This window comes from Tasmannia lanceolata, unplaced genomic scaffold, assembly GCF_043159265.1.
Source record: "Tasmannia lanceolata isolate RefF3 unplaced genomic scaffold, GAP_Taslan_0.1 ptg000029l, whole genome shotgun sequence".
Classification (NCBI taxonomy): Eukaryota; Viridiplantae; Streptophyta; class Magnoliopsida; order Canellales; family Winteraceae; genus Tasmannia; species Tasmannia lanceolata.
Window position 1 is genome coordinate 11,042,814 of NW_027518706.1, and position 27,919 is coordinate 11,070,732.

The following is a 27,919-nucleotide window of genomic DNA, read 5'->3' on the forward strand; positions in this document are numbered from 1 at the left end:
TAAGACAATAAGCCTGGCATTATGAAATGAAGGCAAAGAAGACAATGGAACCATGCATAACCTCTCTTTCATATTGGTTGACATCAAGATTCCGTTGACCTTCTGAGTATTCGTGTAACTGACCGATCTTAAAAGATGAGTGCCTTTTTTCTTCATGGTGTTGATTTGTGTTCATATCCATCCCATTCTGCAAACATATGAAATTAAGTTTCAACGTGAAATTCGAAATTCTGTTTGATCCTATGTCACAAATATCATTCTTGGGAATTTCTCGGCAATGGAAAATCTCAGGATATATTATTATTTTTTATTTTTTCGGGTTTATATTGGGAAAATGAAAAAAATAAAATTATTTTAAAAATATATGAACATATAAAATTTAATAAAAATATCGCAATATTTAATACAAAAATATAAATAAAAATATCGTAAAAATAAAGATAGTGATATTATTGCCATATTTTATGATAAAAATGGAAATATCGCTATATTTTTAAAATCCTGGGATTATTTCTGGATTTTGTCGTTTTATCAAAATGTCGTGATAAGAACTAAAATCGGGAGGTATAACTAAAGCTCCATATTAGATTGATGCAAAACAAAAAGCTCCAGATACCCAACTTAGGACATCACATTTATTAGATTCAGAGAAAATTTCTCTGGGCTTTCTTTATTACAAAGAAGAAAAGCACAACACTATAAGTAATACATTAAGGAAGCGAAAATGCCAAAGGATTCAAGTTGCCCTATATGTAGAGGAGAAACTCTCTCCTCCAAAGGGGATTGAGTTCCTCTCCACCCCATTTCTTCCGGTCTCCTAAAAGAGAGACAACAAAGAAATGAGACACAGAGAAAATGTTATGGCCACCCTTACTTCTTCAGTTCTTCTACATGGAAATGCGCCCTTATCACCATCGGTGACGGATGAACCGGGCGGTTCGCTGTTACATGACTGGAAGAAGAGGCTTAAAGAGTGAGAGGATAAAGATAGGGGTGGGTCTAGTTGTTATATCTTTGTTCTAATGAGGTGATGGTCTTGAGTGCAATAAAGGGGAGAGGTGACTTTATTAGAGCTTGGCTGCTTTTGGTGAGAACAGGAGAAGAGTGAAATGGTCTGGAGAACGCATCTTCCAAAGGATATGCTGAGAGCACCTCCATTTTGCCGACTATGCCTTTCCTTTTGTTGCTGAGTTTTGTCCTTGGCATCATTATTGTATATTCTACCTTGGTTTTCAAGGATACCCTCCTTTTCTTTTATTAATTTGGTGAGCAAAGACCCTATTTTGTTCTCTTTATTTTACTTGTCAATGAATTCTCATTAGAGTGATTACTTAATGGTTCTTAAGGACATGGTCTATTCATTATGTATTAACATGAAAAAGGAATTAAAAAAAAAGGAATTTTCTTACGGTACGAATGCTAAACCGAAGGGCACTCTTCCAAAACCAGCTACAAGGGTACCTCCATGGGATCCACGTCATCAAAGTGCATTATATTTCTTTACTGTTAATTATTTCTTTTCTTTGGATCCATGACATCAAAGTTCATTTATAATAGCACTAAAAAGATGTAAAAGCAAAGAAATAATTAACGCACTTTGGTGATGTGGATAGAACGGGACTGCCCTTGCAGCTGTTTTTTGCAAGGGCGTCCTTCAATTTAGCATTCCTCGAATTATGAATACTAAAGTTTTGTGGGACCCAATACCCCGACCTTGGGTCTACACATAGATGGTTTGATCGTGCGTGACATCAATACGTACAAAAATTAATGGTTTGTCTTTTCCTAATAGTGTCTGATTATGTATACGTGACATGTCGTGGTTGGCCGGTCCTAGGCCCCTTTCTTTTTTATTTGTTTAATAGTATAATTATTGATAATGTGAAGATATTAAATTTGAAGGCTTCGCTAAGGTGCTATGAGCTGATTACTGGTCAAAGATCAAACTTCCAGAAATCCAGCTTGTTTGCTATCAATATTCCTCCCTCAGAAGCTCTCGTTTTTGTAAATGTGATGGGTTGCAGGTTGGAGACTCTACCTTCATCGTATCTTGGGCTCCCTTTGGGGGTTGGAAAACCGAGAAAAGAGCTTTGGACCCCTATTGTAGAAAGAATAGAAAGAAGGTTGGAAACCTGGAAAAGAAACCTTGTTTCGAAGGGTGGGAGACTGGTGTTAGTCAAGGCGGTTTTGGCTAACATACCCGTGTACTATCTATCCTTATTTAACTGTCCGATGAGTGTAATTTTGAGAATTGAAAAGATTCAAAGAAGATTTCTGTGGGGTGGGTCAAATAATAAAGGAGGAATCCCTTTAGTAAAGTGCTATAAAGAATTGAGGGCTGGGGATCCGGTGATTGAAAGAGTTCAATCGTGCTCTCTTGGGCAAATGGCTATGGTGTTTTGGTGTGGAACAATCTTCGTTATGGGTAAAAGTTATTAGGAGCAAGTATGGTTTCCTACATGGTAACTGGTGTTCGGATGATAAGTATGGTAAGAAAGGAGAGACCATTTGGCGTAATATTCTGAGGTTCAAGCACAGATTTGAGGCGAGAATTCGGTTTAAAGTCTATACAGGAGATCATATCAAATTTTGGTTGGACTCATGGTGTTCCGCTGAACCGTTGGCGGTGCTTTTCCCTGTGTTGTTCTCGGTGGCCTTGGACAAAGAAGTGAAGGTATGTGATTGCTTCGAGAGAATTCACAATAAGGTGGTTTGGAATCTTTGTTTCAGAAGAAATTTCTTTGAGCGAGGATTACCGTTTATCTCTCAGATGCTTCAGCTCATTGAGGGGTGCTATATAAAAAGAAGTAGGGTGGACAAAAGGATATGGATATGGGATTCATCTGGCTTTTTTTTTTGTGAAATCCTTTTATTATCAATTGCTGCCTGCTTTTGGATCCCCTATCTCTGCTGATGTGTGGAAGTTTCATGGTCCCCATCGGTATCTTTTTTCAGTTGGGCAATGTGTAATGGGAGGATTCAGACCATTGAGTTTCTATAAAAAGGGGTATGTGCCTGGTGGACCATTGCTCGCTTTGTCTAGAGGATGGGGAATCGATTGACCACCTTTTTATTCATTGCAAGGTAACATGAGAGATTTGGGGTTTCATTCTTGACAGGTTTGGCATTTATTGGGTTTTTCCAAGTTCTATAGCAGATCTATTTTCGAGTTGGGATTTTGTGCCATGAAGGAAGAAAGGTAAGGTGCTTTGGAGGTTATGTTTAATAGCTTTGTGGTGGGTCATTTGGAAGGAAAGAAACTCGAGAGTATCAGCATTCGATCTTTGGGAGGGGTGGCACATTGCGTGCTTTGAAGGTATGAGGAGAGAGAAGAGAAGTCAGAAGCCCCCCTGAAGGTTTTCTTAAATTAAATTTTGATGGGTCCTGCATGGGTAACTCGGGTTCAGATGGGTTTGGAGGACTTTGTAGAGATTCTCGATGGGGGGTATCGTGGGCTTTTGCAGGTCCAATTAGAAGGACTGATTCATCTAAAGCGGAAGTAAGGGCTGCATATGAGGGGATTAAGCGACTAAGTGATGATTCTTATGATAGGGTAATTGTGGAAGGAGATTCTTCAAATGTAATTAGTTGGTTAACGGGGAGAGTGGCTCCCCCGTGGAGATTTTTGAGTTACTTTGAGGAAATTTCTGATCTCATTTCAGAGTCATCTATGGTTTGTAAGCATGTTAGACGCGAAGCAAATGGGGAGGTGAATTCCCCCGCTAGATCGGGCGTTCACAAAGAGGGGCTGGAGTGGTTCGATTTCCTTCCCCCGTGAGAAGTGTGTGCTGTATTTTTCATTGTGTTTTGTTGTTTTTTCTGTTTTTACTCTTTGTATCTCTGGTGGACCACCTCGGCTCCCTTTTCAATATATTACCATTTCAAAAAAAGAAAAAGAAAAAAAAGTGTAATTATTAATAAAATAGTTTTCCTTAATTTAATTATAGGTTATGTATGGTGGCTAATATGTATAGAGAAATTTGCATTTATATGGTATTAAATAATCTCTTTTTATCATTTGAATATAGAGATTAATTTACATTTATAAGGTTTTAAACAAGCCAGGTTAGGTATTTCCATTTATTTAATTTCCTTGGTATTCAATGGTCTGGTGTAGCTCATACCTACCCCATTTTTTAGTTATATATAGTCGATTGAATTGGAAAGGAAATGATAAAGAATTTGAAGTATGGGATGAATTAACAATGAGCAATCCATGTACACTTTAGTTGTAGGCTCGTTCCTTACAGATCTGGGCCCTGCTTATGTCAGTTTTGTATGATCAGATCCATTGGTCCGATTGGGAACCATAAGTCCGGCCAAATGCCTTTAGGAAAACCTCGATCAAATGATCTTGGGTCCTTGATCCATAAGCCTCTTTTAGGGTTCTGCCAACAAACATAGACAATCAATTTTTGTAGTTGTAGTAATTTTCTCAATCGTAAATCATTGCCTCTTAGGGCACGTTTGGTTACCATGAATTTATTTTCTTGGAATATTAGCTTACATAAAGGTAAGGAAAGGGTGGGAGAGGGATTTGTTTTCCTGGAATACGAGAGGGACTCCGTAAGAAGAGAGTAAGAAAAGCCCGAAAAACCAGGAAACAAAAATCTCTACTCAAAATGTGATTGACTTTTTTTCTGGTTTTTTAGCCACTTCTCACCTCCCTACTAGGGCTGGCAATTTCACCCGTAAAAACAGGGATCCACTTCGCCCTGCCCCGCGCGGGAAGGGGAACGGGGACTTGAAAAATCCCCCAGGGCGGGGATGAGGAACTCTTTGAGCCCGCCCCACCCTGATTCAATACCTTACATTATGCCATTATAAGTACATAACCTACATTATCAAGAAAATTTATATTTTTGAAATTCCAAATACGCCCTTTTGGCCTTTGTCTTTTACTGTTGGGGCAGGGGTGGGGATTAGATATTCCCCCGCTGGGCGGGGATGGGGATTCCCCGGCATCCCCGAAGCGGGGACTTCTTTGAGGTGGGGGATGGGGACGGGGAATTTTCTTTGAGGCAGAGGATGGGAATGGGGATGGGGAATGCAACATTCGGTCCCGCCCCGCCCTACTACCTGTTAGAAAAATCGATGTGCGAATATGTAATTTAGAATTCAAGATTACCTTGTAACCTTTTAATCTAGCAACTTTGGAATCAGAAATCGACAGTAGCTATTTACTGCAAGAATTAATGTAAGCAAATAAACAAAGTCGTTAGATCACTTATCGAGTTGAGGCACGAAGGATCTTCGCTGTCCTGAAGACAAATCTCGCCCCCACTATGACTAATCAATGGTGCAAATGGGCTTCACGGCGTCTGTCTCCAGGATACAACAACTTTTGCTCCAGGGGTGTGCACTCAATCAGCCCGGATCCTAATCAAACTCGCTTATATGTGCCAGAAAACCTTGAACATATAATCTTGGGGGAAACCAGAAATTCCAGAAACAGAAAGAGACGTAGAGAAGAAAGAGAATCAGGCACGTTTCTCCGCTAAGGATTCCTTTCTGTTATCTCTAAATCCGGTTTTATAGAAAAACAAGAGGCACGTATTAGCGAAACGTCGCACCATCTAATGCGTGAAAGACGTTCCCTAAGCGGCCACTAAACCACGTCGATACGGAATCTTAAACGGTAACAAAGAGTTTAAACAAAAATTAAAGACTATTTTAGACCTTTAAAAGAAAAGAGAAAAATTAAACATACGAAAAGAAAAATCCTTGGGAAAATTAAACAAATAAAAAGAAAAATTCTCCATGCGCGTGGCCGGGCCGGGCGGCGCACGTGTGTCGTAAGACTAAAAGCCCGCCAGACCCGAGTGGCCGATCCGTGCCCGTAGGATTCCCATGACCTATTGCTCATTCACAAGGCTAAGAGAGTGAAAGTATATATATGGCCACTCTCATCCTCTCACACTTCCCATCTAGGACTAAAGTTTTCTCATGACTTTAGTCCTTTTGAAGGGAAGCCCAAATAATTTGAATGAGAAGCCCAAAAGCATAAAGCAAGTCCCAAAGAAGGACAACCATATAATGACTAAAAACACCCCATTGTAAGTTTGAATTACAAAAAGACTTTTTCACATAAAAAGTCAACTCTCCCTACTCAATTGTGCCCTCTCAAGTCTCTTCCCCTTCCCTCGCCCACCGCCCTGCACTCTCTCACCACTTGGATAAAGTAATTTATCATGAAAAAAAATTATTCGTTGCCGGACATGGCCTTAGGGTATGATTTGATCCCTAATATTCAAGATCTACATTTGATAAATTCATCTTTCATAATTGAAAAATTAAAAGAGAAAAGAATCCAAAATTCTAATTAGTTTGTGTGGCTCTTTTTAGGTTATAGCATTGAATAACCTCTTAAAGCATTGAATAGCCACATAAAACTGCTGCTATATCATCATATATCATATCAAAATTTACTATAAGCTTAGATTTATTTCTCATTTACACAGCACTTTCACTCACCTTTATTATCCCCCCATGTTTCTGCTCTCCTCTGAGCCACAACAATATTCTTATTTCCCACTACTGAATATGAATGAAAAATTGAAACAAACAATATACACATACCAAAAATATAGGGAAGAAGCCATCCTTCTCACTTCATCTGAACCACCCCTTCCCGCGTTTTAGAGCTTTAACTTCCATTACCAGCTTCTCGCGTTCAGCTTCCACTTCAGCATATCTGAGGCTCATATGAAAGTATCGCTCACGCATTTCTCCCAACTCCATCTCAAGTGGTGATCCCTTGTTCTTATCTTCATCATATGTTACTTCAACTTTGTCTACTGATTTCTTTAAAGAATAAGTATTAACAGTTTGATCTCCACATAGAAAACTGCATGAAGAAAACCATTATCAGAGTTGTTAACAAAAAATTATGTGCAATGGGATGTTTTGGGTTACATTAGCAATTCTGAATGGGTCAATGCATGAGGTAGATGAATAAAATATACTTGTATAAAGGGAAGAATTGATGGGTTAAGTGGGAATATAGAATTTACAAGTTGAAGGAGATTGTCTATCCTCCTTATTGATGTTGATGAAGTGTACAATCCCTACTGGGAGCTGATTTATATATCAGAAGAATGCAGAAAACTACTCCATTAATTTGAATAAATGGGAAGATCATGTATCCCTAGAGGGGAATAAAGTCAAGGACTGGGTTGTTAAGAAAGGTTTATGATTCAACGTCAAATAAGAACTAATCCACTCCTTCAGAGGTGAACCTGAACCAAATTTTGGTTTCTGATTTGAGCGGGACCCTGCCTAGAGGATCCACCTTGCTTAGTTTTCTGTTGTCCTTGCCTGTTTCATGACTGTTGTTGCTGTTTTAGTACTGTTTTTGAGCAGTTTTGCATGCAATTTTCTCTTCCTGACTGTTCTTATTTGTTTCTAGCTCAAATCTTACAATTCTTGATTAGATCATTAGATCTACATCAAAAGGCCAATTTGCCATATAGGATGATGTTTGGTAAATTCATCATATGTCCAACTGAAACGTAATTTCCTGTCACTTACAGATGCCTGAAAGAAAGACGAAAAATTTGTAAAAAAATATATGAGCAAAGGTAAATAATCAAGATGTACACATGCTTAAAATTTAATGGTCACTCTTTCTCAAACAACACAGGATTATTATAAATGGAAATGAGACCCAAAAGAGCATATGATGGAGATATAAAAAAGAAAAGTGGCAAAGACTGCTGATATTTATATTCTGTAAGTCTACCTCCCAATTTCAAGCCTAAAGAAGAGCAAGGAAAATATGATTAAGAGATGCAAATGGATGGAAGTTTAAGAAGACTACAATATGCAAACTTACCCCTTAAGTTGCATCTTGTACATGTCATTTGCATCCAAAGCTTCAGCAAGTTTAGATTCGAGCATTTGGATCTTAGATACAAGATCAACCGTTACTAATTTTGGCATTTCATCCTGAAAATAAAGGAAGATCAATTAAAATGTGATCCACTGAAAAGATTAGTTTTTAAATGAAGGACCCTCATGAAGAAGCCAATTTCCTGTTGAAGAACCAGCACCATCAAAAGAAACCTAATTAAGTCTCCATATGAATTCCAGAGAAATCATTTCTCTATGATGTATCTGACTTCGTAGGCAATTGGTTAAGCAAAAATATTAAAACTATTGCTGTCTCCTGCCCTTGCGTAACAAATGCCAAAGTTGATATTCCACATTGTGTTGAGGATCCATCCCTTATCTTGTCATTGTTAGGTCCAAGAACGTGAACTATATATATTGTTAGGCAAGCCCTAACAGGCTAACTTCCTAAAAAGTAAAAAGTAAAAAGTAAAAAGTAAAATAATATTGCATGAAAAAAAGGCACCACAAGGACTGTTTCTTTTCACAATATCAATACTTTACTGTGAATTCAGACTGCAGAGAACCTACTCAATTGGTGGTCAATTTCTGAAACATTTCAGTCCCTAGTCGCTTTTAAGTTCATTCTGAATATACTAGTCATTGTAACATAGGTGAAACATTGGCCTTTATATGGAATAAAAATTGCTGGAACCCAAGTTGGTTCAATTGCATTGTGAATATGGTTTATTCATTGTAAGATATTGACGTAAAGCACAACATTGGCCTTTCAGCATGGCATTTTTTGAATTCATCATCCAGTTTATTTCAAATGCATACTCCAAAAGCTAAAGCTGTTGGAGAAGGCGTTATTTAATCTTCTATACTTTAACAGTTTAGTCAATGTAAGATATGTTTGTATGAAGAGACCTAATCTTTTACCATCGCAGAACAGTTTCTGGAAAGCATAGATTTAAAGAACACAAACTCTGATGTATTGTTACTATGAAAAAAAAATTAAAGAGCATCATATTGACCTACATGATTGTATGTTAAACCAAGAAATAATCTGTGCAACGATAACTTAGGATAATAGGACAGAGAAAGTAAGACAATAAGCGTGGCATTATGAAATGAAGGCAAAGAAGACAATGGAACCATGCATAACCTCTCTTTCATAGTGGTTGACATCAAGATTCCGTTGACCTTCTGAATACTCGTGTAACTGAACGATCTTAAAAGATGAGTGCCTTTTTTCTTCATGATGTTGATTTGTGTTCATATGCATCCCATTCTGCAAACATATAAAATTAAGTTTCAATGTGAAATTTCAAATTCTGTATGATCCTATGTCACAAATATCATTCTTGGGAATTTCTCGGCAATGGAAAATCTCAGGATATATTATTATTTTTTATTTTTTTCAGGTTTATATTGGGAAAATGATAAAAATAAAATTATTTAAAAATATATGAATATATAAAATTTTTAAAAAAAATATAAAAAAAAATATCGCAATATTTAATAAAAAAATAAAAAATAAAAATATCGTAAAAATAAAGATAGTGATATTATTGCCATATTTTATGATAAAAATGGAAATATCGCTATATTTTTAAAATCCCGGGATTATTTTAGGATTTTGTCGTTTTATCAAAATGTCGTGATAAAAACGCAAAATTTGAAAATAAACGAGATATTTGTGACATAGGTATGATCAACTCTAATAAAATAAAATAGATAAGAAACAGAAGAATGGCCAGGACAAACCTCTATGAGCTTCAGATTTTCCTGTTTCAAATTTCCTTTGACAGTGAACTCGGAAAATCCAGGTGAGCCTATGATGCTTGACTCATTGACAACCTTTTTCTGATCCCAAATTTTATCTTCTTTATTCATTTTCAGTTCCTTTTCAACGGTTTGACATCTTCTCAGGGACTCATCTTTCTCCTCCTCAAGGCATTGTATCTTCCTCTGAAATTGGCTATTTGTTCTCTTAATCCGGCTTAATTCGTTCTTCAACTCGGCATCATGAGCACATAATGCCTCTCGTGCAGTTAAATCACACTCTAACCGTATGAGTTTTTCTTCCAAGGAAACCCTACTACGTCTGGCATCCTCTGCTTCCGACAAAACACTCTGCATTCTCAAATTTTTTTCAACATACGAAAGTCTCTCCACTTTAAGTTCTTCACATTCTTCAGATAACAACTGCAATGATGACTCCAACTTACCTTTTTCAAACTTTGTCTCGTCAAGTGTGCCCTTTAGATACAAAATTTCATCCTGGAGATTTGCTACTTTTTGCAATTGAACCTTCAAGCTCGCAATTTCTTCCATTAACTGCTGCCTTGAATATTCAGAAGCGTTAAGTTTTAGCTCCAGTTTGTTCATCATTTGTTTAAATTTCTCTTCACTTGATTTGAAATCATCTATCAATCTCTGACTATGCTCACGCTCAGCTATAAGGAGTTCCTCATTCTGTTTAGAAACAGCAAGCTTAGAAATCAACTCTTGCACCTTATTTTGAGATTCTACATGGAAATTATCTATCTTGGTTTCATACAATTTAATCTTATCAAGGGCTTCTTGCAGAGAACTTTCCAGTTTAGTTTTATCGGCACGTAGACTCAAAACTTCAAGTACTGCGTCTGATGCAATTCTCTCTCTTTCATCATGGGTTGAGGATATCTGTGCAGTAAGGTGTACTACCTCTCTTTGAAGGCTCTCAATTTCAACGTTCTTCTCGAAATGCACCTTGTTTAGCAAACCACCTGTCAAAATAAGTTTCTCCTCATCTTCCTTGTGTTTTTGACAAAGACTTTCGAGCTCTGACGCTAATGATGTCTCCTTTGAGACAAAATCTTCATACATCGAATTAAGTTTTGCCTCTAAAAGTTCAACTTTTTTATAAAAGTCAGAATTTTTTTTCTGGGTTTCCCTCAATTCAGTATCCAAATGTGTAGAACGGTCGTATAACTCCAGCCTCTGTCTCCTTAACTCCTCGTTCAATTTCTGAAGAGAATTACACTCTTCAATAAGGCTTGCAGCTGTAGATTGTAATTTCAAATTACCTCTCTTCAGAACTTCTGATTCTTCTTGAGCTTCAGACCACCGTCTTTGTGTTTCTTGCAGTTTTTTCTTCAGTTCCACTTTCTGTGTCTCTATGTCAGCTTGCAGTCTGCTAACCTCATTCTGAAGATCTGTTACAAGACATCTAGAATTTTCTAGTTCCAATCTAGTAGACTCCCTCTCGTCAGTGAAATACCTTAACTGAGCTTCCAACCCAGATATACGTTCTGATAACTGTACATTTTCTTCTTCCATTTCTGATAAATGAAATTCTAGTTCACGTTTGCCACTCTCTAGATCGGTTGACTTTCGTTCAAGCATCTTGGTAACAGAGACATGGGAATCCATATTGCTAGTAAGCACAATCAAATCCTGGCGTACATCATCAAAGCATTTAGATGCAATACTACTTTCCCTTTGTGTAATTTCCAAATTTTCCTCCAACTGACTCTTTTCTTTTTGAAGATTACACAGCTGAGCTTCTAGTTCTTTTTGTGAACATTTTAGAGCCCTAACCTCCTCTACCTTCAATGACAAGCAATCCTTGAGTTCTCCTATCTCGGACCTGTTGCCTGCCAGTTCCTTATTCATGTCACTAGTTTTAGTGTGCAGTTCCATGGAAAGCTGGTTACATAGTTCTACAGATGTATTTGACATTTCTTTGCGGCTATGTGATTCAAAACTGTCAATATCTGAATTTTCCACGGAAAGCCTTTTCTCCCAGTCGATTTCTCGAAGTTGATAGCTTTCTAGTTGCTGTTGTAATTCTGTCAACTCCATGCCCTTCTTTTCTACTTCCAGTTGCCATTCACAGAGTTCAGCACTAAGATTGCAAGCTTTGTCCTGAGAACATTGTAATTCAAGCTCAAGATCGGTACACTTATTCTGGGTACCTATTAACTGGGCTTGTAATTGCTCAGTGATAACTACACTGAGCCTTTCTTTCTCTTTCATCTGCAACTCCAGCTGGTCTATCTTGGATTTAAGTTGGTTATTTTCAAGCTCAGAGGTACCGGCAGAACCAAGAGAAGTATTCTCTGTTATGACGTCCTTTTTTAAGGACTTCATCTTAAATATGAGCTCCAAATTTTCATCTGTAAGCTCATTGCAGTCCCTCTCTAGCTCCTGAACCTTCGAATTTAAGAACTCAATTTCTTTTATCAGATCGGCATTATCTCCATTGAATAATCCCATTTCATGTGAACATGGACCGTTGATCAAATCAGTTAATTTCGCCTCTAATTTGAAGATCTCTTCTTCTTTAACGGATAGCTTACGCGCCCATTCTGCCTCGATATCCAACAGAGTTTGATTCCTTAGAACCCTTTCATTCTCAATCTCCTGATTTTTCTCCTCTAAGCTTTTCTCCAGTAATTGCACAACAGACTGCAACTTTCTTTGTGATTCATTCAACTCAGGGAGGTGGACTCCTAGGCTCCAATTATCATTTATCCCGGCCCGTTCATGCAAATTTCCAGTTTCATCAGTTAAATTCAATCCACCATGGCCTTCATTTCCATGCATAAAGTTGTCCACATCACTTAACTCCGGCTTTTGCGCTGAAAGATTATCTATCTCCAATCTCTGTTTCTCTATGGTTTCTTCCATTTCCTGCAGAATAGAAACAAGCTCAATATTTGACTCTCGAGTTTTCTTCATCTGAAGAGCCAAATTGGCATTGGATTCTTTCTGAAACTTTATCTCATCTTCAAATTCCTTTTGCATAGTGGCTATATCGTCTGTGAGTAGTTTTGAATTACCAGACGCATTTTGTTTTGTCATTGACTCGTCTAGCAATACTTTCAGTTGTTCAATCTCCGCTTTTAGGCCATCGCGTTCAGTGTTTGCTGCCGAAAGCTCCGTTTCCAGATTTTCTTGATGGAGTGATTGGTCGGAGAATTCCTTCCTTAATATCTCAAGATCAAGCTTTAACTTGCGAGCATTTCTTTCCCACATCTTGACCTCTGCACGGAGTTCCTCAATTGTATCCTCGGCAGCTTCTAGAAGGTCTTTAGAAGAAGAATTAGGAGTCCTCAATGATAATGGGATAAGCATATGTGGAGAACTTTGCCCTGTAACCTCTTGCCACTGGTTCTGAAAACTTGCGGCTGTGCCACTTGAATTGAAGGATGATGGATTTGATTTAGAAAAATCATCACCAAGACCAGTGCCAAATGGTGCACTACATCGGGAACCTTCTGAATCTTGTCTTATTATCACACTGGACATGTCCTCATTAGGGTTGTTTCCAGGAGACAAATTTGTCCTTCCTATAGAGCCTTCTCCCGAGTCAGTACTATGATGTGAGCCTGATACTGAAAAGCTTGGATCCTGCAACCAAAAAACAAACAGGTTGTAAGTTACCTAATGATAACAAAACATTAAATAAATGTAACGTAATAAAACAAATCTAAAAGGAGTGATCAATTTAAGTAAGGCAAATACAACCCACAATGACCCAGAACATACAACTCAACTCAACTAAGCCTTTGTTCCAAACTAGTTGGGGTCGGCTAATGAATCCTTTAGAAAACTTACATGAAGAAGGTGAAAGGATCTACCCGGCTCAAATTGACTAAGTCTAATCATGACAATGGTTGGGTTCGTCTAAATGGATCATTTTCTTACATTCTCTCCTATCCAAGGTTATGTTCTCTGCTATGTTCCTAGCCATCAAGTCTTTCCTCACTGTTTCTACCCAAGTTGTTTTCGGTCTCCTCTACCTCTTTCACTCCATCAACTTGGCCCGAGTCACTTCTTCTCACTAGAGCATCCAAAGGCCTAAGTTGGATATGCCCAAACCATCTTAAGCGGTGCTCTCTCATCTTCTCCTCAATTGGTGCCACTCCCACCTTTTTACGCATGTCTTCATTTTTAACTCTATCTAACCTTGTGTGGCCGCACATCCATCTAAGCATTCGCATCTCCGCTACACTCATCTTTTGCACATGCTGCTTCTTGGTGGCCCAACATTCTGAGCTGTATAGTATGGCTGGCCTCACAGCTGTCTTATAAAACTTTCCCTACAACTTGGTAGGTATTTTACAGTCGCACAGAACTCCTGAAGCATTTTACCGAGAACACAATATAAAAAATTACACGAGTAGAAAATATTGATTAAATCCGTGGAGTGATGGATGAAGAAGGGAAGAAGAGAGGTGGATGAGAAGAAGAGAAGGGATATGAGAGAAATCGAGGCGAGAAAGGCTGGACATGTCTGTCGACCACTCTCTCGCCCTTTTATATTAATGTGTAATATTTACATGAATAACACTAAAACGTGAGAAAGAGGGAGAAATATAATTTTACGCTTGTAGACTTGTATAAACCCTATAAACCCTTATATATCAACAATCCCGATCAAGTTGGTGCAAAGATATCACTCATGCCAAACTTGCCACTAATCTAAGATAGCCAACCTGTGGTAACTTCTTTCATAAGGATATCTGTAAACTGTGATTAGGTAAGAATATACAAAATGCAAATTAGTCGCTATTGGAGCTTCTCTTGGATGAATTTACAATCGACTTCAATATGTTTTGTTCGATCATGTTGAACCGCATTGTATGTTATACTGATGATAGTTTTTTTTTTTTATCACAATACAAGTTCATAGGGATAAATGTAGAGAGTCCCAACTCAAGTTGTAGTCTCCAAAGCCACACCAATTCAAAAAAAGAAAAGAAGAGAGTCATGGATCTGTATTTCGCTTCTGCATTGGATCTAGTGACCACTGATTGTTTCTTACTGCACCAGGTGACAAGGCTACTGTTAGATTTTGATTTTCAAAATCATGGCTTTTTGGTAAAAAAAATAGTATTTGGAAAATATTTTCTAAGTGTGTTTTGGAAAAGAAAAACTTACTTTTGGAAAAACTTGCTTTTTTACAAGAGAGTGTAGAAGTGGTGGGAAAATAGTCCTACATCGGAAGTGGAGAAAGAAAGAGATGGACGTATAGCTTTACATACATTTCTTCTTTGTTTCATTGCAAATTGGGTTTTACCCAAGGGTGGAACCACGCGCGATGTGGGCAGCTGTAGGGCTCTTTATTGGCGCTTTTTAGGGGCACTTTGCACTTCGCACGACGCATCATCGCAAGGAGCAATTGGAGCACTTAAATTTTTTCAGATTTGATCTGGACCGTCTGATCAGAGCTGGTGCGATTGGTCAGGTTGAGTGGCCAAATGGTTTGGCCGGGTTGGGCCATGGGTTCGGTCCAGTGTGCTCCAATGGATAGTGCTCAAGTGGGTGCAATCTGAGCTGTCGAATCGTGATGTAACGGCTAGTGGATGAGGACCGTTGGATTGTGTTCATTGTCCCAACGGTCAAGAGCCCAAAGGGTGCGATTCACACCATAGATGGTTGATCTAGCGGTTACGGGATTGGATGGGGTTTTTACACAAACCAATCACGGTTAAGGAGTCTTTCTTTGAAATAAAGAGGCCGCTTCCTTCCCAATAGCTTCAGGTTCCGTGATATGCCTCCCATCGTCCGTGTTGATTTCAATGATTGAGTTCTTGGATCTTCTCGTAACAATGGAGGCGAAGAAGAACGTCGGAGTTTTGGTCACTCCGGGATTGATCTGGACCGTAGAATCGCGGATGGGCACGATCTAGCCGTCAGAATTCAACCCGCTATGGAAAGGTGGCTTGTAGTGGTGTAATTCAAACATAAGAATCACCAGAGACTATAAAAATAGCAGAAAACACCTATTCAAAGGGGAATTCGAATTTCAAATTGGCAGAACCAAATTTAGTGATTCCGAAGCAATTTCTCACTTCCTTACACTCTCCTTAATCCCCTACAATGTTTTTATTTACTGTTTTCGAAGTTCTGTATGAGATCATTTGATTCACGTTGATGGATATTATGGCACGTTCCTTTATTAATATTTTATGTTTCAATTTGAAATAACTGTTATCACATGTTCCCTATTGAATTGATTTGTATGTTTTAAGTTCAAGAGTTGTTTAATAGTATTTGTTTAGGTACCGAATGAGTCCACTTAGTTCATTGAACTAACCCCTATAAAAAATTTCACACATATTGAAACCATTGATGACATTGAGACAAATGCTATTGGAGAAATATAGAGTGGAGTGCGTCAAAGAGTTGGTTTAGCCATGTGGCCTTGGTAGCCATCCGTCTCATGCTTAGTTTGTTTCGGTTTTTATTAATTATGTCAAATCCTCTATTTGACTCTTTAGTAAACTTTTAATTGAGTTTTCAAAATTTTTAAAAAAAATTGTTGTCTTTCGTTAACGGTTTGGGTTTAGAGTTCTGCAAAAACCCAGGTCATTATAGTTGCTATCATAGCTTAGGCTGTAGGTCCCTAGGGCTCGTATCTAGCAAGGTTGAGAGATGTGTAAAACTAGGCAAGGAGCATATAGGAAATGACACATAGATTTCTTCCCACTTTTGTCACCCATAAAAAGGCCCTTAGCCAATGGATTTTGGGAGAACAAGATTCTAGCTGAAAGTTCTCTAAAAAAGGAGGGAAAATTCCCTTCTTTTGAATTCAAAAGGCTTGGAAGTTCACCCGAGAAGACCGGAATCTGATCGGAATTCTAACCGGAAAATTTTCAAAGGAGAAGTTGGGCCAAAAAGGTTTTCTTGACCTCCTCCGACATATTTCTGGATAGTCTATCGAGAAGATCAAGCCGAGGAACCGAAGAGGCACCCCTCGGAAGCAAGAATCTGGACACATTTTAGGTACTTTCTACATTCTTTCCTCTGTGGTTTCCAGTCCTACTTTTATTTTCATTAGTTAGAGAGAGGGGGAAAGCCATGGAAGTTAAGGTTCCAAGAACCCTAAATTCCAAGGCCTACCCCCAACTTAATTAGGATTTTATTATTAGATTTTAATTCTTCTACTTTAGATAATTTAAATCCCTTTTTATTTTAGATAATTTAAATCCCTTTCTATTTTCTGATTTCTTCACTAGGATCTGATCAAGATCTCCCTAATTCTCATGATAGATCTAAGAAAATAAATCAATTGTAAATAAAAATTTGCATTTTCTATAAAAAATTATGTTCAAAATCAATGTTCTAAACCCCTTTTTGTGACTGGAAATCGTCAAAATTCCAGCAATCAAAGAAGCATATGAATTTCCAAAGAATTCTAGATTTTACGATTCTGACTCTTAGAATTATGATTTTCACTGGGATGTACGATCGTAAAATCTGGAAGTTGCCTAGAAATTCAAATTCAAATCTAGAGGGAAGCTCCATATCTTATGATTGTAAGATATTGGATGGATCTTAAGCCTTATAATTTACGATTCTCTCCAATAATTTTACAATCGTAAATCCTGAAAAATACAGAAATCTGACGTTTCCAATTTTTGAAGTTTAATTTTAACCACAGAAATCACGAGTCACTTCTTCTCACTGGAGCATCCTAAGAGGGATATCTTTCGCTATCTTGGTTCAATCCTACATAAGGAAGGAGAGATTGAAGAGGATGTTTACCACAAAAAAAGAGCAGGTTGGTTGAAGTGGAAGCATGCTTCAGGATTTCTGTGCGATCGTAAAATACCTACCAAGTTGAAAGGGAAGTTTTATAAGATAACTGTGAGGCCAGCCATGTTGTACGGCTCAGAATGTTGGGCCACCAAGAAGCAGCATCATAAGATGAGTGCAACGGAGATGCGAATGTTTAGATGGATGTGTGGCCACACAAGGTTAGATCGAATTAAAAATGAAGACATTCGTAAAAAGGTGGGGGTCACACTAATTGAGGAGAAGATGAGAGAGCACTGCTTAAGATGGTTTGGGCATATCCAACGTAGGCCTTTGGATGCTCCCGTGAGAAGAAGTGACTCGTGCCAAGTTGATGGAGTAAAAAGAGATAGGGGCAGACCGAAAACAACTTGAATAGAAATAGTGAGGAAAGACTTGAGGGCTAGGAACATAACAGAGAACATGACCTTGGATAGGATAGAATGGAAGAAAATGATCCATGTAGACGAACCCAACTAGTGTCAGGAGTAGACTTAGTTTGGGACGAAGGCTTAGTTGAGTTGAGTTTTAATTTTAGATTTCAAGTGACATAAATCTTTCTTAAATGGCAAAACCAGATCTGGAAACCGGAATTTCCGAGCGGGAATTATGCCTAAAACCTTCCATTTCCATAACTAATCTGTGAATCCATCTTTTGGTGATGAGATCGCCTTAAAACAGTCATGTAAGGTCCTAGGCCTTCTCCTAGGCGGCGACTCTATTTACTCCCATCAAATCCAAATCTGTGTGGGATAATAGTTCAGTCTGCCTTCCGATTTCCTTAAATTAGAGGGTAGAATGCATTAAAAACTCAAATATCACCAAACCAGATATATACTATCCAGATCCATAGCAGTGGGACCGGTCCGGTCGTCACATACTGGTGACTCTGCTGGGGATACTGCTTGACTCAACAAATCTAATCTTTCCATTTGCTTATAAAAGGGGTTTCCAATGCTTATGATTGTGAATTACAAGTCAGATCGTAATTTGAATGGGTTATGATTATGACTGTAAATTCTGACCGTAAACTTGACCAAAACATGAAAATCTGAAGATTAAAGTTTAGAACTTCCGATCGTAAGTTACACTCCAAATCGTAAACTTTCTAACTTACGATTTCTTCTGTAACCATACGACTGTAAGTTCTGTTAAAAGTGAAAAAATTCAGAAAATTGGAAAAATAAAAAAAAGAGGAAAATAGAAAACATAAAAAATAAAGTGGGAACCAGAACACAGAACCATATGGATTTTTTGCTTGCGGGTTGCTTGAGCAAAAATGCTCAAAATTGCTTCAAAATGACAAAAATTGCTAAAGAGCCGCTTGCTCTGAAAATTTCTGCACTGAAAAGGCCCTGGGAGGTACCTAGGCAAACCATTGCACACATCTCACTTGCATCTCATTGTGCATTTCATTTTGACATACCTATCTACCCCCGGGAGTGCGTACTGTTCGGCCAGTATTTGGCACAGCGGCCAAGATTTCCCTTGACACGGTTCACCGGATTCGGGAAGCTCCCAACCTTTAGTCTACCCCATGTACTGACGATCGGGAAACCGGGAGGTATATCGGACTGCGGACCCGTGCTAAGGCAAATCTTGGCCTACCCTATGTTACCACAGCATGCATATAGTTTATAACATGTCCAAATCGAATGTGTTAGGAAGGACACCTTCCTCACCTTATGAATTGAAAAAAGGCCTGACACATCTACCCCACAAGGAATTACAAAGGTATCTTTCTTTGTTCACATAGAATTCCCAAGTATGATATGTTTTGACAGTTTCTAGCCTCCAAAATTTTGAGATTTGTGATCCTTTGAGATGTAGGATGCAAATTACACTCCTATGCAAATTATACACCATCAACTCAAGGTAAATTTAGATCGATGAGATGGATATAAGACAAAGAATTCAACTCTTTGAGAAAAAAAAAGGAATGCTATATGAACAAAAATGCAAATATCCAATTAGTTTGAATGGTTTTGAAATGTAAATCATAACTAATATTTAGATAATTTAGATCAATGAGATGTAAATAAGACAAAGAATTCAACTCTTTAAGAAAGGAAAAGGAATGATATACGAACAAAAATGCAAATATCCAATTACTTTGAATGGTTTTGAAATGTAAATCATAACTAAGATTTAGATAGTGAAATGTCATCCTTCCAAATTATCTTTTCGCAGGTAGGCATTTACGATGCTCATCTTCTCATTCCAAACCTCATTGCTTACTCACATTCAACAGACACATTATTCTTACCCATTTATTTTATTTGTCTAGTTGTCCACAGATACTTTAAGAGAAGGTGATTTCTTTAGAATAAAATACTTATGGTCATTGTTGATTACCTTAGTCCAAATATTTAAGGATTCCGATTAGCAGATCAGAAATGCATAAAGCCTTTAAATTCAAATCAAAGGTTCATATATTCAACATATAGCTCGAGATACTGCTTCTATTTTACAAAAGTTCACAAAATCTTTGAAATATTTTAGTACAATATCAATGAATACCCATCTACTTATGTTTCTGACAAAACTTGAATAAAACAATCAAATCCATGGATAAATCCAGATAGATAGGCCAATTTTTCCGTGTCTTGAAAAGCAGTGAGAATAGTTACTGACAAGCGAGAAAGATACACGCACCCTACTCTTAGATTCTCCTGGATATAAAGTACTGCCCAAATGGTTACTTGGGGAAGATCCAACACTCCTAGTGAACATATTATCAGATCCAAATGACTTGTTCTCCATGTCGTTGTCATCTGTATTCAGATCCTCCTTTTTGGAATTTGTTTCTTTAGAAGGCTTTTTGTCTCTGCAATGCAAAATACAATCAAACCAAAACAATATCAGAAGGCTGAAATCTGAGAAGTGAACATCTGCTGTACTCTGAAAGATAACCTTAACCTTGTTCTTGGTGTAAGGCATTGAATTTTAACCTGAAAATAAAAAAAATTAAGAAAAAAAATCAACATATAGTCATAGGAATCACAGGAAACAAATGTATGTCATCAGTGTCAGGAAGTGTGTGCTATAAATAAATAAATGCAATGTTGAGGAATCAACATATAACAAGCATTTGAGCCTTTATAAGGAACAAGGTAGGGAACTGTACATTTTTCATACAAAGAAATATAGAACGAAGATTAGTACGGCAGATACAAAAAATAGTGGAATCAATGACACTGAGGTGGAAGAAGTAGAAGAAAAGAAGAGAGAGTAAAGAGAGTAAAGAGAATCAGAGACAAATATAACACCTCATTATTATATTTAAAAATAAAATTATAGCTCCACAGAAACCAGGATTTTAACATCTACTGCTGTTTCCTAAAAACTACACTTACATGTAATGTTGTCCCATAATTGCATTTCTTCAATGGCAATGAAACAGGAACTAAATCTCTTGAACTCATGTACTCTGTCAGATTGAAGATAGCCTCACCAAGAATACCAGATCTAGCCGATCCCTGGAACATTCAGGTAATTTGAGACTGTGGTAGTTAGTTAACTTAAACTCGATGATGCTATTAAATGTTTAAATAAAGTTTTAGCAAAATAAACTGATCAAATTTAATGGTTCAAGGAAACAATCAAATTTAAAATCTAAACTGTTGTCAAGGCAGGAATCAGACCATGGAGACAACGAACTTAAAAAGACATTCTTCAAGCTCCTTTGAAGCATCATCTTGTGGGACCCATATAGATTCTGACATAGCTTCTGTCCATTGACAATTTCCAATGCGTACTACCGCTTTGCTCGACTTGGCAACCGTTTTCCCAGTTTCCACTGAGATAATAGACACAAAAAGCTTGTCCCATCCTTTAGGCACCTGACAAAATCAATTTAAGGTAAAAAAAAATGCTTGATGAACATCTTTAGAAGCATGAAGTTTTGAACCCAAAAAGTAACTCAGAAAAGCTTATGTAATACATACATCAATTTAAAAGCGGAGCTAGAAGCATAACAAAAATTTCATCAGCCAGGTATAAAGTTCTGTAAGACTGCAGCACTCTCAAATGATATTTTAAATTTATTATTAATTCTGTCATCTAAGTTAAATCTATCTAGGTATTATAATATATTTTTTATAGATGCCTTGTGTCTTATCTCATTGCATGGGATACCCAGATCCATATTGGTGTCCTACATTTTGGAAAATGTAAAGTCGTATCTCCATTCCCGTGTCTATGTCTATAGCTGTATCCATACGTAGGTATCTTAGGGCTGATTGGCTAGCCAAAGGGTGAGTGAGAATGGAGATTTTATTTGTGGGGCAAACTCTGTGTAAATTTTTCTCCCATTTTTCTGTATCTTGTTTTTTTTTATGTTTTTCAATAAATCTTGACTACTGTTTACAAACAAAATTCTTATCTATGCCTTGATCTGATGGATTAGATAGCTACAGAAGGATATCATAGTCTATGAGAAAAACTTTATTTAAAAGATCTAAAAGTGCAGACTAACTTATGACCATGTGATGATGAATAAGACATGTCCCAAATTGTTTGTTCTGATGCAAATAAGTTGGTGACATTCATTGCAAAGCCTCAAAATAACTAAATAACCTGGTTAATGAAACTTCAAAATAAAAATAGAAGTCAGGAAAGTACCAAGACATGGATTTCTTCATGTCTCTATACATCATACTAGATGAAATCACGATAATCTCAATTGATAAAAACTGAATAACAGAATTTATGCCCATGATCCCAAGAACAAGTTCTCATACGATATAAATTGACCAGATTGTAAAATTACAGAACAGGATTGTCCATCAAGCAGGGAACAAAGCTGTTTATGCACATAAATAAGAATGAGGCATATTCTTCTTCTTTTTTTGAATGGTAATAAAAAGGCATATTCTAAAAAGTTTTTTTGTTTTTGTTTTTTTGACATAGGGTATCCCCACGCCAATTTTTAGGGTGGGACTATTCCCTACGGATGCACGCAATCACCTGTAAACCACGCAGATCGGGTGGGGGATTTGAACTCTCGTCAATGGGGAGCATACCCATGACTGAATATAGCTGAATATCAATCTTTAATTTCAATAAAAAAACAACAATGTTCAATCTAACAAACTCAATAGGTACCAAAACCACATTGACATTGTCGATATCGCAATCAGATCAAAATCCAGAAAAACAAAATCACAATCAATTCAATTCTGGAAAAAAAAAAAGAAGTCATCTGCATCCACATAAATTCAGCAAACAAACAAAAATCCAGAAGAAAAATAATAAAAGCAGGAAAATTATAACTGAATATCAATCTTCAATTTCAATCAAACAACAATGCTCAATCTAACAAACTCCATAGAAACCAAACAGCACATTGTAGAGAACTCAAATCAGAGCAAAATCCAAAAAAAGAAAAGAAAAAGAATTATAGATGAATATCAATCTTTAATTTCAATCTAACAACAATGTTCAATCTAACAAACTCCATAGGAACCAAAACCACATTGTCAAGATCGCAATCAGATCAAAATCCAGAAAATTGTTTTTTAATAAAAGCAGAAAAACAAAATCACATTCAATCCACCTAAATTCAGAAAACAAACAAAAATTCCAGGAAAATAACAAAAACCTAATGTTCAAAACAGAGATCTAAGAATTTCACTCACTAAAACCACGTAATTTTAAGTAAAAAAATTCAAAAAAATTTCCAGGAAAATTCACCTGATGAGCTTGGAATTGAGAAAACTTAAAATCGATTCTCTCTCCTGATTTTTCAGATCTATGTCGACTTAATCTGAACATTTTTTCTCCCGCCTTTCTTCTTCTTCTTCTTCTTCTCTTTCTTGGCCTCTATATCAAACTTCAACGGAGATTTTTAGAGTCATTTTTAGTATTTCCACGCCTCAAGGACGAAATCATTTTGGATATGTGGTAATGGGGAGCTTTGGAAGTGCGGAAGCACGAGTAGCATAAGCCGTTTCGAGGCGTGTTTTTATCAATATTTAATTGAGTTTGTGAATAAATTCTTAGAAAAACGACGAACGCTTTTTCTCGACGTTATCGTTCGGAATTTTAGAATCTGATTAATTAAAAAAAACAACGGTTTTTTTAGGGCAATAAATAAATTCGCACCCTCTGCAGGATAATTCGCAACGCTGGAACGTTAAAAAGCGTTAAAGTCTGCCACATACGGCATACGCTCCTATAGAGGGTGCGAATTATCCCACAGGGGGTGAGAATTTATGAGTTAAAAATATTAGGACGGAGGATGTCATTACACATGCCTGCATACTACGTTTACTTTATGTAGGAAAAAAACGGTTAAGAATTGCTGTGTTGGCACGTGGCATTTTGGTCTTGATGATCGAGACCGTTAATCTGATGGGTCAAGAGTGGACTTCAACCGACGACGGAGATCTTATTAGTAAGGGGCTGAAATGTAAAGGGGCTGAATGATCCTAACCCTCTATAGATCGGAGGGTTAGGATCAACCTATGGAAATCATTTTTGCGGCACAACCTATCTAGGATGTGGCCCATCTAATGGACGGTTTGGATCATCCTATGGTGAGGGCCATATCGTACTTTTAATAAAGTGAGGAGTGTGATCATCAAAATACAGTAGTGCTGATAACATTTCCCTTATAAAAACATGGCTATGTTTGATATTATTTCCCTAAATAAAACATTTAGAAATCTATCAAAAGAGAATAATAAGATTGAAAGTCACTTTCCGAATGCTTCAAATATAGATTCCCGAAGAAATGTTTAAGCAACATGTAATCATGAATGATAAACAACATGTAATCACCCTCTTTTCTTCTGTGGGCCACCCCCTTGCAGTGTAAAAAGAGTAGTCGTAAGTCATAACTTATAAATAAACTAAAGGAGGTGGCTCAGGGAAGAAAAGCCGGCAAATATATCACTCCTTGTATGAAATGGGAAAGGAATAGTATTAGAATGAACTTGAATGACAGAGACGCAACTAAAAAGGAAACTAGAAATTAAGAATATAATTTCAAAGGGGAGAGCCTTGGAGACTTTGGCTTCATCACTCATTCATCACTCTCTGTGGGGAGTTTTGATGGTGACTGTGACTTGAACCAACCAAGTTCAAGTTTTATTTATAAATGGGTTTTAAGATTGGAGGGTTATGATCATCCTATAGAGATGATTTATGGAGTTTTACGTTATCGCGGTCCATCGTATGAAGGGTTTTGATCATCCTAAGTAAGAAGTGGGACCTTCTGTATTTTTCTGAAAAATACTGGACTTCACGTGCACACATCACTTAAAATCTCTGGGTTTCCCTCAAGAAAGGATTTTCAATCAATCCAAACTGGGGCTAAGACAGCAACCCCTGTTTGGATTGGAGGAATTTTCTGCAAAAATTTGGGAATTTTTTTCCACAAATTTCCATACTTTTCCATTGTTTGATTACATATGAAGTGGCTTGAACCAATAAAATTCAAGTTTTATTTAGAAATGGTAATTGAGAAAAGGGTTGCTGGGCTCGAGCGCACGGCTAAAAGGGTTGTTGGGCTCGAGCCTAGCTGCGCTCGAGCACAGAATCAGGGAGGTGATCCTAATCATTCATTTGGAAGGCCCCATCATGGATGAGGGGCCTACCAAAAATCAGCTCCATTGGATCACCTTAGGGTGTCAAAGTCCATTTTTGGCCCTACAAATGAACACCCTAAGGTGATCCAATGGAGCTGATTTTTGGTTGACACCCTACCCATGAAAGGACCTATCAAATGAATGCTTTGGATCCCACAAAAAAGGTGGCCCACGCTTAGCTGCGCTCGAGCACAGCAACTCTATCCTCAAGGTAATTATAATGATATTACTAAAATTTATCATTTCCCCCAAAACTGTGGAAACAAAAAAACTGTTTCTGGGGTCTCTTCCAATAGTATTAAAAGGCAGTAAAACAAAGTTTTACGCTCCTTGTGAAAAGTCCAGCGTGTTCCAAACTTAGTAAAATTTGTATTACCGTCTAACCCACTGAATTTGATTTCAGCAATGTTAGGATGAAGAAAATTTATTAGATTTCCCTACAATTGTCGATATAGGTTATTATTCCTTGTGTTTTCTGTTTGAACTTTTACAAATTTCTTGGAAGTTTCGGACATGGGTGGTTGATGATCTGAGCATTAGTTTTTGAAATTTGGCTACCATGCCATTTCTTTTCTGCGTATATGATTGATAGTTTACCTTTGGAGGCTTCTGGAGGTTCTCTGTTCAGTCTTATTTTAGCTTATTTGTTGAGCTTTACCTGTTGTTTCCATGCGCAATAGACTGTGAAAGCTAAAACCCCCTTATTACGTCTTGTAAATGGTTTTGGGTTATTCAATCCTAAAAGCTATATTCACATTCTAGATGTCCCTGTATGTTCTTTGTGATAAGATGGAAATAAATGTTCGGTGCAGTCATGTAGATAGTGTACTGTGACTTGACTGATAGGTCCACATTATAGATAGGTTAATGGCATGAGTAAATGTGTTCCCACCTATAATCAAGCACAATTTAAACCGTTGCCGGGTTTTTTTTTTGGTTCCTTGGACTTATGTGGGAGAAAAAAGAGAGTTTTACATATCATTTTACTGTGTACAAATGACCAGTGGAAAATGAAAACTAATTATACTGATTTTTTTTACCATGTTTGAGTTTTACTCAAGAAATTGTTTCAATTTTACAATGATTAGATTGTAACCTAGGAAAGGTGTGTATGGTTGCACAGAAGCCTGTATAGCTTAGGGTTTTGATTGGCATTAAGTGTCAAGTCAGCAAAACCCCTTTTTGGTGGCCAATATAGCATTAACATTGACATTCTAACTCCTAAGATACTAACATTCCAAGGATGTCTCCTCGATTAATCATATTGCATGTCTAATGATTTGTCACCCTTGCACTCTCCTAATGAAATCCATGCCAAAATCTACAAAAAGAAAAGAAAAAAAACAGAAAAAGGGCGAAATTTTGCATGGATTTCTTAGGAAAGACTCTCTTTCTTTCTCTTCCCCATCTCTCTATATTGGTAAAAAAAAAAAATGACACCCCATATCACTACTTACCACTATTCTACTAGGTAAGTTACTGGTCAATCCAATGCTTGTCTCCTCTCTCTTGAGTCTTGACTACTTACACCACCAATCTACGAAGGGGAAAGAAAGGTTTTTCAATTGATCCAAACAGGGCCTTATAAGCAATGCAACTTCCAAACAGATTTTAAACACCCATATTTACATCATATACACTGTGACTTCACAACCACCACACCCATTCACAAGCTGCAACACCTCCTTAACACCACTCTCTCTCCATCTCTCAAACAGAATCCACTACTACTACTACTCCTCAAAACCCCAAACTGCCCTTCTCTCTCCTCAACACAATCTCCATTCCTAGTAGACCCCACCTCTAAATCACCACCCCCATCAAAACCCTCCTCAAAAACCCTCTCTCCTTCCAAAACATTCTCTTCAAATCGAAAAGGAGGAAGAGGAGGAGGAGGAGGAAAAAGCTGAGTAGATCGACAAAGAGGACAAGACCCATGAGAAAAAAGCCACATCTCAATGCATTCCGGGTGAAAAAAATGCCTACAATTAGGAATCATCTTAACCCTCTGTTTATCTTCAAATTCCCCCAAGCAAACCACACACTCAAACCCCTCTTTCGAACTTCCCTCGTAATTAAACTCCGGCAAAGCACCGACGGCCGCCGGGCTTAGACCCTCCAGCGAAGGCGATAAGGAAGGAGATGGCCTTCTCTGGTGCCGGCGCCGTCTCCGGCCGGCCATCTGGCCGGAGGCATTCCCTTCGGAGAAGTGGCGAATGTAGACAGAGAAGAAGAACATGAAGAAGAGGGCTGTGAAGAGGACTAGGACTGTTACTCCTACTGAAGAGTTAAGACCCGAAGGGGGATTTAAGGGGTTTTTGATGTTGCTACTTTGTGGGGTTTTGTCCAAAAACTCATCATCGTTGAGAAATCCTCGGCTCATTGAAGGGATTTGCTTGGTTTTTTTCTTGGGTTTGAAGGTGAAGTTTAGGAAGTGGGAGGGCGGTTAGAGAAGGGGGGTGTAATATATGATAGAAGAAGAATCTGGAGTTTAGGAGTGTACGGGTGTCGTTTGAGTGATGCAATTGTTTCTTTGGATTTTTGCATGGGCTCGAGATTTGTAGCCTTTTGGAACAAGCGTTTTTCTAACTGAAGAAAAGGTTCGGATGGGTATTATCGTTTTCATGGAAAGATTAGTAGTCTGCATAACCATGTGAAATGGTAACCCGCTTGAGAAGTTTTTATATGTGTAAGCCCACATTTAGGATGATCCAAACCCTCTAACATTCAATTCGGAGGGTTGGGATCAACCTATGATCCCAACCCTATGGTGCCAGTTATAACCTATTTAGGCATCAAACCCTTAAAAAATAGATTAGCATGACAAAATCACCATCCTTTGCATTAGAAAAAAAGCCATCTAACTAGATTAGCACAACAAAATCACCACCCTTTAAAAAACCAAGTGACTTGCGGGTGCC

The 27,919-nt window shown here is 37.6% G+C and overlaps 1 protein-coding gene across 2 annotated transcripts; it reads right to left on the reverse strand.

The window, feature by feature from the left end:
- Positions 1–6,379: 6,379 nt before the first annotated feature.
- On the reverse strand, positions 6,380–23,427 carry LOC143859049 (uncharacterized). Of its 2 annotated transcripts, none has more exons than XM_077369716.1 (9): positions 23,101–23,427; positions 21,051–21,248; positions 20,763–20,885; positions 20,320–20,357; positions 20,062–20,233; positions 9,601–13,233; positions 8,999–9,124; positions 7,835–7,947; positions 6,380–6,847 (listed from the first exon to the last, which is right to left on the reverse strand). In XM_077369716.1, exons 1-9 carry the CDS (start codon positions 23,179–23,181, stop codon positions 6,613–6,615), a joined length of 4,719 nt encoding a protein of 1,572 aa, XP_077225831.1. In that variant the 5' UTR covers positions 23,182–23,427; the 3' UTR covers positions 6,380–6,612. The 2 variants fall into 2 exon arrangements, with proteins under 2 accessions (XP_077225831.1, XP_077225832.1); XM_077369717.1 differs by having other exon boundaries at positions 20,326–20,357; positions 23,101–23,426.
- Between the last annotated feature and the right edge of the window lie 4,492 nt (positions 23,428–27,919).

What these genes read in the sequence shown, in the direction of transcription:
- LOC143859049 (XM_077369716.1), bottom strand. Translation starts at nt 23,181, where the DNA reads ATGTTCAGATTAAGTCGACATAGATCTGAAAAATCAGGAGAGAGAATC. An exon ending in TTAAGTTCGTTGTCTCCATG is followed by an intron (nt 20,886 to 21,050) that starts GTCTGATTCCTG and finishes TGAATGTTCCAG; the next exon opens with GGATCGGCTAGATCTGGTAT. An exon ending in CAGGAGAATCTAAGAGTAGG is followed by an intron (nt 13,234 to 20,061) that starts GTGCGTGTATCT and finishes TTTTGGTTGCAG; the next exon opens with GATCCAAGCTTTTCAGTATC.